Source organism: Panthera leo, chromosome D3, assembly GCF_018350215.1.
Source record: "Panthera leo isolate Ple1 chromosome D3, P.leo_Ple1_pat1.1, whole genome shotgun sequence".
NCBI lineage: Eukaryota > Metazoa > Chordata > Mammalia > Carnivora > Felidae > Panthera > Panthera leo.
In genome coordinates, this window is record NC_056690.1 from 14,631,931 (window position 1) to 14,644,132 (window position 12,202).

The 12,202-nt window shown below is 37.0% G+C and overlaps 1 protein-coding gene across 5 annotated transcripts in view; it reads right to left on the reverse strand.

Moving 5' to 3' along the window:
- TAOK3 (TAO kinase 3) overlaps nt 1-12,202 on the reverse strand; it is a 179,613-nt gene that overhangs the window by 25,994 nt on the left and 141,417 nt on the right. For all 5 annotated transcript variants that reach the window (XM_042910247.1, XM_042910243.1, XM_042910245.1 and 2 more), the window contains one exon: nt 7,453-7,587. In XM_042910247.1, the coding sequence (XP_042766181.1) occupies nt 7,453-7,587 (135 nt within the window). The remainder of the gene's footprint in view (nt 1-7,452; nt 7,588-12,202) is intronic.

Sequence of the window (12,202 nt, forward strand, 5' to 3'; positions counted from 1 at the left end):
TACCCACTAGATGCCAGCATACCTCCCAAGTCAAGACAATCAAAAATGTCTGTAGACATTGACAAATGTCCCTTGGGGGGCAAAATCCCTCTGGTTGAGAACCACTGCATTATATCCGACTGCTTGTTTTTAAAGATCATGTCTCTAATAGGAATTTTGAGTATATTCCTAAAGTTGAACAAGATTTATTCCTGATTCTTAATATGAATGAGGGAGACATGGAAGGTGAAAGGAGAGAGAGGGAGGGAGAGAGAGGAAGAGGAAGAGACAGAGAGAGAGAGAGAGCACACTCTCCTCTTTTAAATCCTCTGTCTTCCACCTCCCCTTCCCCCAGAAGAGATGTCAGCAAATTACAATATATTTATTTACTTGCTCTCCTAAAGAAGAGAAAGCATTTCTATAATTTTTAGGTGGCTACTTTTCTTAGTAATTTTTCCTTCACTCAAGTGAATATTCAAGAAACTCAAGATTGCAAATGTAAGTTTGGGCATCTCTTGTTTCTTTCTATTAAACCTTTTCTGATTTTCCACTCCTTCCTTCAATATGTCACCCCTCTTTATTTTCCTGTTAGATTCTCTGCTCACTTCATTCTCATCTTTCCTGTTTTAGGGAAAAAAATTAATTATAAAATTATAACTTCAGCTTTGTTTTTCACTAGTAATTTAGTCACTCCTATCTACTATAAGCCAATTTTCCCCAACCTAACCCTTAAACAAGTTTTACTAGAAATTTTTGTGCTATTAATTCTCTTTACTATTTTCAGTTTATAGGTCAAAGTGCATTTTGTACAAAGAACAGTTTGTTTCTTTGCTCCTTTCAGAAGGTGTCCCTGCATACCAGACTGAGTCCTTACTATCAAGAGAGTGCTGTTCTGTAACTGGATAGTATTATCAAAGTATACCATTAAACATTAGCCGAACTTTGAAACCTTTCCAGCTGAAACTAACACTAGGTTTCATATTCATTTCTCTTTTCTAAAGGACAACCCTCTTTAAAGTATGAAGAACATAAGAGCAGAAGATATTTCAAGACCAAAAAAAAAGGACAGCATCACCAAAGGGCCACCTAACACTCTAAAGGAAATTTATTTTGTCATCACAATATCATGTTTCTTTTTAATGGACTATTTCATGATAAAAGGAAAGAAAGAAATCATTTGGAATATATGTGTATATTTCACTTCCTCATGTTTGTGCCTTTCTGAAGTTCAACTATCAGGAAACAACAATTCCAATCAACAGAAAGGATCCCATTTAGTCCTTTCTGAATTTACTTGTTTTTCATACAACTATGGCAGTAAAGTGTCTGTTCTAGGGTAATTTGCATTTGAGATATGTATTATCCCTAAACTTATTTTTTCGCGTTAGTATTCCTTCTTTAATCAGATTCCCAAAGCTGAGGCATGGCACACCCTAAAGCTATCATGACACATTTAAAACTTGCCAGCAGGATGTCTGACTAGCTTGTGGTCAAATAGTCTCAGGATGGGTGTTTCCCTAAACCAGGCACGTAAAGATAAAACGGAAATGAGTTGTGTCAGGAACATTTTCTATCCTAACTGGTGAGTGACTGCCTGTGAAAAGGGTGGCCACACTGCACACCAGATCACACAAGTATGTGGCAAAGACAAATTACAAAGCTCAACGTGCTATCATTTACATCACTGAGGTTCTGGAGAAACACATTGCTTCTAAATGCTTCCTGAAATTTGGATAATCACCTTCTTAAACTCCTAATATCGCCTTCCATTTGTTGCAACAAAACTTTCTACGTTTCGACGTGACTGCCTTCTTAGGCACATAGAGAGATACTGAGTTTTAGAATTCCATACTCAAGCAAAGTAGACAAATTTAAATAAAAGTGTGGCCAGATGTTTTATGTATGAAGTCTAATGTGATACATAAAAATATTTTTATCTACAGTTATGTACACCTGCATGTTTTAAGTTTACACTGGGTGTCTTACGAATATACTATTTGATCAGAACAAAAAAATCACTCATAATTTTAAATTTTATCATGCTATACAGTTTACAATGTCCTTTCACATGTAGTTTGCCTCTTTAATTTTTATAAAGCCTAGGATTTGAACTGAGATCCTATGGTTCTTGAATTGCCTGAGGAAGTCTACCTCATCAAGGCAGAAAAGAATGAACTTTCTGTTATTAAGTAATGGAAGGAATCAACACCCCCAAAAGTCAAAGCTGGAGAGAGTGGTAAGTCTAAGTTACAAGCTGAATAAGTCTGAAAATGAAAGAAAGTTATAGGAATGTAGTGACTGTAGTAGTTTTTATAATGCTAGTTTCAAAACTGTGATTGACTAATAGTGGGCAGTAGCATCTTGCCATGCCCAGTAGGGTCCTTGGACACAAATCTCATTCTCTCCCTTACTATATAACTGACCTTGGCCAAATTACTTAACATCTTGAAGTCTCCCAAGAGGAGCCACTGCTATGATGAGATCACTAGTGGGATAACACTTGTGCCCAGCAAGGTGTCTGACACACAGATGTCTGATATATGCTGATTCTCTTTCTTGTCCTGCCAGGGTCTGAGCAGTATGTCTCTGTTTTCCTCCACCAAGCATTTCCAGTGATGCGGACATAGATCAGAACAAGTAGATCCAAGAGAAAGGGGAAGTCTAACAATAAAACTGTACTGGTTTTATCCAGATTGTGGCTTATAAAATAAGTATGTATAATTTATGAAACTGAATTATTAACCATTTCACGTACCTGGAGTAATATATAAAAGTTAAGAGCCATAAAGTTAGACTGCACTTTTTCCGGAAAATTTCTACAGTCATTCCATCTACCTTATTTAATTCCAGCAAAAATTTGGACCTAAAACACACTACTTCATCCAAAGTGTGCTATCTGCCTACCAAGTTCAGAACACTGCACTAGAGGGGTAATAAACAACTTACTGAACATAAAAGAGAAGCACGGTGGCTGGTAATGTTACCCTCTTAAGAGATCAAAGCCAACTTATGCAATCAAAATAATACATATGATATTTATGATAAAAACTGGTCACCTCAGCTCTTAGAATAAATGAAATTTATAGCAAATTCTTAAAAAATAATACAACGGGTCACATTTTGACATTAGAAATTTGACACCCCCCTCTTTAGAATACCTAGGGAAAAAACATTTAAATTCATACCAAAATTGATGATGGATAATAGGCAATTCTGCCTTATACATAAACACTGGCATGAAGAACTTTGAAATGTACACCTGCAAATCCAAATTCTCCTGTGATAGCACAACTGGAAGAGACTTCACTCATTCACTTGTTCATTCATTCATTCAACATGTTTATTCAGAGAGTTTGGTCATGGGAGTTGGGCATATAGACTGGGCAGCATAAGTGAAAAAATGGTATCAGTAATGATCTTAGTGAGATTAAGAAGCCGAGAGAAAGGAAAGAGGAGCTACACAATATTCTGATAAGCATCCTCTGGTACACTTATACTATCCAGGAAGAGGACACATCTTCAAGCATTTAGAAACAGAACAGTGGGGCTGATGAAAGGTGAAACAGCATTTACTGCAGAGGCGCTAATATTTTTATGCTCGTCTATCAAACTCATTCAGGTATCCAATTCTATAATTAGCTGAAAATTAGGTTGCGTTTTTAAAATCAAAATGAAAACTCCATTTTTATAAGAGCTTTTCTATTAAATCTGGTAAAACTAAAGTAAAAGAATCCATATTTGTTTGCATGGATAGAACAATAATCATTTCTGTCTACACGCTTTCCTAGAGATTAGAAACTAAGAGTTTTGTGCCCCTGTCCCTAATGTGTATTCTTCTTCTTCTTCCTCTTTTTTTTTTTTTTTTTTAAAGTAGGCTCTACGCCCAACATGGGGCTTGATCTCACGACTCCAAGATCAAGAGTCACATCCTCTACCAACTGAGCTAGCCAGGCACCCCGGCCCCCGGCCCAAATGTGTATTCTAACATAAATTTACCTGTGTAGTAAGACCACTCATTCCAGTGAGAATTCCTTCAGAAGATCAAAATCTGAATTGTTTGATAGATATGGGCTTGGTGCTCTTTATATTAACATCGACTATGGGAAGGAACTACCATATGACCCAGGACATTATGAAATTTTAAGAAATGACATCAGATGTAACAACAGCTGAAAACACTCTCATGGGTTACTAATCCAATTAAAATATTAGGATCTCCATTCACCAGTAATAAAAACTTAAGGAAGGCACATTTCAAAGGCCCAATAAATCAGATGAGAAATTCTGAAGAACTATACAAACAACTCCTTTCTCCAGATAATGAATCAGTCCAATATGAACTTTCTTACAGGAGAAGAAAAAGAAAGGATGAAATAAAAAAGGTTCCATGATATGCCCTTCTTTTTCCTAGTTTTTCAAAATAAGGTCAATCATCTCTGCCCTTCAATGATTATAATACAAATATACCTGATTCTAAAGTTTCCTCAGGGTTTCTTCTGCTGTCTAGGTTCACAGTCCTTGCTTTTCCTTTGTTACAAATGTAATTGTGCAGCGGTGCATAAGAACACAAAAATCTCAGTGTTAAGGGGCCAAAATGGTACAAACATCTAGCAGTAAAAGCCTGTAGCCCATGGACTGCATACACTGGTCAATAACCCCACTCAAAAGTACAATGTACAAAAAAATGCCAAGGGCAAAAACCACAGGTGTAGGCCTCTTTAAGGTTTATGTAGAAGAGGTAGGCTGATAAAACAAATTTAATGAATATAAAATTTTTTGTCAGTTTGCAAGTCTGTCTGAAATATAAACTCATTATCTATTTATTTATGTATTAATTGAAAAAAATAATTTCTAAATTCCTTTTTCTTTTTGCTGTTCACTTTTGAATCACTCTGTGACTTGCCAGCACTTCTATTTAGAAGACTGTAAAGAGTTAAACCAAAATCAATCAATCAACATAGTATTGCTACCAATCATGGGAAGTGAAGGGAGGTTTCAACAATGACTTGATTGTTCGTTATACTGGACTTTCATTTTCTCAGCATCTTGCTCCTACCTTTATGTCATTTAAGTAACTTTAGTCCTTTTCCTTTGAGCTGAGATCCATGAAAAGCAGTAGGGTTCATGATCTACTTTGAAAATTTGGATACTTCTTTTTGATATTCCAGTGCCCTGACTTATATATTCCTATTGGACTATTGGAATTAACCTTTAAAACAACATAGGTCGTAGAACTGTAGTACTTGGTAAGATACATTGAAATATCCATACCAATAATTAGATTGTCCAAAATGAGACATGGAACTGTGTCACCACTTTCACACCACTTTCCCCTTCTAATCATTCATTTTTCTTCTTTAAAAACCATTGGATGCAAATACCACTGACCTCTAATAAACTTCCATCAATCCCACCATGACTCCCAAAGCATTACATTTGGAGAGGGCTTTCTGCATACAACAACTTATCTTTCAGCTACTGCAACAGCCTATCAGCTACTCAGCTTTTCACTTAATATAGGGGCAGGGAGCCTTTTAGCAAATCCAAAGTCCATCAGAGACTGATCTCAGCTGTTCTCTGTCTGGGCACTAGGAAGCCTATAGGATTCAGAGGGGTTCCTGAGGACTTTGCCCATAGTCCTGAGGTGGCCTAGTAGGGAAGCAGAGAAGACGACTGCGATGGCTGATAGGCACAAATGTGAACTTCAGATCACTGTGGCATGGCAGTAGTAACATCACATTCGGAGGTAGGAGAGGTCATGAATATGTGATGTGAGAATGAGGGTGTGGCAGGGGACAAAAGGAGAGAATCTGTCCCAGACAGGGGTGAAATCCACTTGGTATAATGTTTGTTTCATATTCAAAACCTGCTTCTGGTGCTCTCTCAGTGGCTGTTCACCATTTCTCCTCTTATTTCAACATGAGCATGTCTGGATAGACATACAAGTCTCACTAGAGTCGGTGGTAAGTAATAATATTACATAAATAACATATTTTTTTGGTCAGGTATCATAACATGAAGCTATTTATTAACAAATTCATGATGCTTTATGTAGACTCAGAAGCATGTCTTTTAGGTGCTTAGCAATCATTAGCAAACACAGAATGGACATTTTTAGATCTCTATTACACAGTATAACATTCATTTAAATGAAAAATTGCCCATTAAGGAGATTACAAGAAACTTCTACACAAAGGAACTTAAAGGCAGGCTTACTGATAAGTAGTCTCAATTAAATTGCTTGCTTTTAGACAGCAGCAGGCACAGCCATATGTAGGTGCTTTAACTTCCATTTTCCTTAGATTTATTTATTTATTTTAAGATGATAATCCATTATCCATTCCAAAGATAATCGAAGCTTTTGAAAGACTTGAGAGATAAAAGTGGAAATCAGGTTTAAAAAATAGGACAAGAAAAACAATTTCTGGGTCGGCCTCGGATGATGTCATCATAGGTTCTAAATGTAATAGCCAGGCAGTACACACGAACTCTTTCTGCCCATGTGACCTCTAACATCAATCTGGGCAAAACAATGAATATTTCAGTAATTTTTTGGCCGTGAAGTGAGATTCAGAAGCAAAAGATTAAAGAGAGTTTAGAGTGCCAAGGGTGAAGCGGTGTGTGTGTGTGTGAGTATGTGAGCGCGCACGCGCACGCGTGGGGGGCCAAGGGGAGGAGGCATGAAAACTAACTCTTCCAGCACACACCCCTTTTGCTACTACAAGGGCATCCAGCAATCACATTTGCAATAGTAAAAATGCTGAAGGATCCTACAGTATCCCTTCTTCCACAACCACCCCTATCCTCTCCTACAAAGCCCTTCTTGCTTTATTGGTGCCACGGAATTCTTCAGGGGTTAAATGGGGAAGTGCAGCCACTACCATTGTTGCAATAAATAAATGAATGAACCAGAACGAACCAGCAACTCGGCCCTGGGAAGCTAGTATCTTATTTTCTACAATTACATCCATTAACCAGCAATGATATATTTGAAAAAATATATTGTGTTTTATCTTTTGATGTGTGTGTATACATTACAGACACACATGCATCTATACAAAAAGAAGCATAGTGCCCTGCATACACATACATCAAATACCTTTAAAAAATTTTTTTAGCGTTATTATTTCAATGAAAAGACAAATAGCTTTTAAAAATTTGGATAGGTTAGCAACTTCATCTCAAAGGCCTTTTATTTTGCATATACAGCATATATAAATACACACACACACACACACACACACACACAGTTTTTTTTTTTTTTCCATGCCGTAGACAATGCTAAAATATCTGAGATCAGGTTGCCATGCCAACAGATTTTTTCTAAAATGAATAAAATTATTAGGAGGGAGAAAACATTCTTGACTCCTTTCCTCCCATCCATGAAGCCGAGAGAGGCTCAGGGAGGGCGAGAGGCTGCCAGATGGGGAGGAGGGGAAGGAAGGGAAGGTGGGTAGAGGGGTGTTTGCTTACCAAAGATGCTGATTTGATCGTGGCAAAGCGCTCTCTGTTCCGGTAGTGGAGGGCCTGGCTCTGAACTGACTGGGTAGGCCGCGGCTCAGGCCTGGGATCGCCGTGGCCCGCCTCATCCCTTATGAATACATGATCCTGCAGAAATGGATAAAAACAAGGAGAAAGTCCAGCTGTGCTCTTTCCTCGCCGGCTGCCTCTCTCTCACCCCTCTTTCTGCACAAGCACTGCTGTTTGAAATGCATAGTTTAGCTCTCTGCTAGTCCCCGCAGCTCCCACGGTACAAAATGAATAAGCAACACATTGCAGCCTTCAGTTAGGAATGTCAGCTGATCGCTAGTGGGATGCCTTCTGAATCCCTGGCAGGCTTTTTCTTTACCTCCAGAATTACATATATGCAAAAGAAAAAAAGAATAGAAAAAACAATGCAATGTACAGACTCCTTAGAACGGTTTGCTTAAAACGCTGTAACCAAATAATTCCTTTAAAAATGTCATGTCCATGTCTAGCAAGGAGGATGCTGGTTGCTTTTAACATAAAAGCGAGCCTCCGCCTCATTCCCTTGAAAGATCTGCTTTCTCAATTTAATTTTATTTGAGATCTGTTCGGTAGGATCATCGTTCTGCCTAGAACCAGTGTAGGCTTGTGCTGAACTGCCTCTCTATCTTGTGCTGGGAAGATTCGGCAGTCACTGAGGGATCCTGCTTTCCAGTCATGATCGTACACAGTTCTAGCACCTTCTCTCTACAGCTTCTGAAAGGATTTTTTTTTAGATTTAAAGAGACAGGCATGCAATTTCAACCAAATGATACTTTCACAAATTCTTCCTCAACTCAGTCTCGGTATGGTCACCAGAGTGAGTGAGGCTGGGATTTAATGCCCTTGGCTGATTTAATCAAATCTGTGCTTCTTGATAGGCAGAGATGATTAATCTTGGTGTAACGCCCAGTGAAAAATAACATTCCCTGGAAGGGTAATAATGGATGTTTCTTAAATGTAATTTAAATGAGTTTTAAAGGGGAAAATGCTTTCAAAGGGTGATGCTTTTCTCTATAAAAGATGGAGTGGTCAGTCAGTAAGTAGCTCTAACCCTTCAGGGAAAAAGATACTATAATAATAGCTCAAAAACATGTACAACCATGGGGGATTTTTAAATAGTACATGTTCAGGAGGGGAAGGAGAAATTAATTCCCTTATTGTCCTAGGGTTTTAAGAGAATCCACTTCTCTTTTGTGAGAAGTCGGTTTTGCATTTTGTCTATGACTATTTGAATTTTTTTTTTAATAATTCCTCTTTCAACAGAAAACAAAAATTGAAGAGGTTTAGAAAACACGAAATTTTATTATATAGTCTAAAATTTTGAAAAGTCAAGACACATATATTCTTGAGGGAAATTAAATTTTATATCCAGGTTTTTATGTAAAAGCCAAGAGCCAAGATTAAATTTACCATTGGGCTGATTTTCTTTTTCCTTTTATAAATTTAGAATGCTCCAGAATGTTGGGAAGGTATCTGCCATTACATCTATATCTAGAGATTTTTTTTTTTTTTTCAATTTACTGTATTGAGGTCTAGTTTGTTTTTAAATAATGAAGGGACCTGTAAGGCCATTGGGGACATATACGTCAAATTCAAGGATATGCTACCATTGTGCTGTCCTATAAGATATGTAAAGTTCAGTTCCCAGGTCACACCAGTTATATTTCAAGGTAGCCACTAACTATGGCTACCATACTGAACAGTGCAGATACAGTTCCTTTCCATCACTGCAAGAAGTTCTATTAGATAGTACTATGGGTTAAAAATATATCTCAACCCATATTTTTGAGATTTATGTGAAAAAAACCTTGAAAGGCCAATTAAAACTTTTCTATATTATTTCCCAGGAAATCTAACCTCTTATTTTATAGGGCAAAGAGAGATCAGGTGTGAGACTGGGATGTGCGCACTAGGTTTAACGTTCTAGAGAGGAAGGCACTGAGATCTACCGCCATTCACATTGCTGACTGTTTATTAGTAAGTTACGTGTATCCTAATATTACAGTCCCAGAAAAACAAGGAGCTTCTAACTGCCACTAAGCAGATGAGACAGATGAGGTGGAGTCCTGTGGTTTTACAGGAGGGCTTAAGAAGTCAAAGTTTTGGTGATTATTAATTAGCTAACATTACGTAAACTGACTGAGATGTAGCAGCTAAGTTTCAAATTGTAATAACCTGATTTACAAAGGTAAATAGTGACACCAGAATTGCTGAACAGAATAAAGTGAAACATATTCACGCACAAATGTGTATAATTTTACTACTATTAGTCTATCTTCTCTCAGATAAAAATTAACACGTGTGGGTTAGGACCTTGCTTATTAGCAAATTAGAAGTCACATTATATTTCTTTTTTTTAATTAAAAAATTTTTTTAATGTTTATTTATTTTTGAGAGAAAGAGAGAGAGCGAGCGTGCGCACGCACGCGAGCAGGGGAGGGGCAGAGAGAGACAGACACACAAAATCTGAAGCAGGCTCCAGGCTCTGAACTGTCAGCACAGAGCCTGATGTGGGGCTCGAACCCATGAACCACAAGATCATGACTTGAGCTGAAGTCGGATGCTTAACTGAATGAGCCACCCAGGCGCCTCTTAAATTTTTTTTTTTAATATTTATTTTTGGGAGAGAGAGAGAGACAGACAGAGTGCAAGGAGGAGAGGGGCAGAGAGAGAGGGAGACACAGAATCCAAAGCAGGCTCCAGGCTCTGAGCTGTCTGCACAAAGCCCAACGCGGGGCTTGGACTCACAAACTGTGAGATCATGACGTGAGCCGAGGTGGAACGCCTGCCTAACCAACTGAGCCACTCAGGCGCCCCTCACATTATATTTTCTAAGTTTTTAAACTGGATACACCAGGAAAGTTAAGACTTGAAATCATAGTGATTTTAGTTAAAATGTAGTTAATTCAATAACCCACTAAGGTATATTTTAAACATAATACTATCTTAAAAGCTAGTCTGAGAATAGGTCTAAAATTTTAATCTACTTCAAATATAGTAAATAATGTCAACAGTATAATTCTTTATTTCAGCTTAAAATTTTTTTCATTTTTAAAAGTATTCTTAGTTTTTCACAGCAGCTTCATAACGTACCGCCACACTAAAAGTCTTCAAATGTTATGCAAGAGACCACAAAATGGGGTAAAATTTTAGCCTACTAGTGGATATCCATTTCAAATGCATAAGAAAATGAATTTAAATCATTTTTTTTAAGATTTTATTTTTACATTATCTCTATACCCAACATGGGTCTCGAACTCACAACCTTGAGACCAAGAGTTACATGCTCCACGGACTGAGTCCCGATGAATGAATAAATGAATTTTAAAATATTCAGTTACATTGCATAAAACAAGTTTAAAATTCTGAAGACAACTTAAACAATGAAGCAATTTTGAAATGAGGGAAATGTGACTTGAGAAGCAAGTACAAATAAATTAAACTATCAACTTTACTGGGTGTAATGTCTGTCGGTTATACTGTCCCTTCAAATCGCAGTCCCTTCGAAAATGACCACCATATCTGACTCCCAAACTTTCTGAACTGAACACATTTTAAGATTAATAATGGAAAGGGACAATTTGCTAATTAATGCAGTTAGGCACTGATGTATATTATTTACAAATAACGTGAGGGGCAACATCTTTGATGTTGAATAATGATTTTTAGAAGATTAAGAACAAATATTGGAGCACCTGGCTGGCTCAGTCAGTAGAGCATGTGATTCTTGATCATGGGGTTGTAAATTTGAGCCCCATGTTGAGGGAAGAGATTACTTAAAAATAAAATCTTCAAAAAAAAAAAAAAAAGAACAAATATCATATTCTATTTTACCAAGACAAATAAATCATAGGCCTTGTTTATAATTTATCTTTAACACAGTATCATCTGGGAATAAACAAAATTGCTCTTTGAAATACCAATATGGGTGAGGACCAGTTTTAAATAAATCTGTGTTAACCAGGTAAATTTATAACGTTCTTTCACTGTAAAAAAAAAAATAAAATAAAACTTTTTCAGATTAAAAAAAAAGCTGTCATAACGTTTGTTTGAAATCATTAGTAAAAAGAATTGAACTTTTATACAATATAGTCAAGTATATGAAGCATTAAGCACAAACTTTGCTATTATGCCCTGGACAGAGGGCTCTACTTTTATTTAAAAGTTTTTCTCTAAGTTATCTATTTATGCTTCTGAAATTAAGATTCAGGGTGTAGTCACTTGTTTAGAGTTTCCAGGTTAACTTGAAATCAACTCTTGGAAACCACTGTTCTGGACTCTGTTGTATTTTGGGTGTATCTTTATCATACTATCACATACTTACTTGTGTGTCTGTGTGTGAGGCTGTGAGCTTTCTGAAGACAGCAAATGTGGTTTGAAAACTCTGTCTCCCTAGCAGCTTCTTAGTGCTTGACACTTAGTAGGCATTCAGGAAATGTCTGCTGAATAAATGAGCTCAAGAATATAGGTCTGAGGAGAAATCAGGTCTGAGAAGATTCTGAGAAAATGACATTTTCTCTTATATTATTTAACAGAATTCGAATCTGTATTTCATAAAAACCTGCCACTCTGTACTCTAAGGAAGTCATAAAATAGTGACACACAAGCATACCTTGACATGGGGGCAGGAAGAGGATCTAAAAATGGCTTTTATCGGATGATGAGAAGCTTTTTTATAGACTCCCACACTTTTTACGCTGTGCAGAAGGGATCA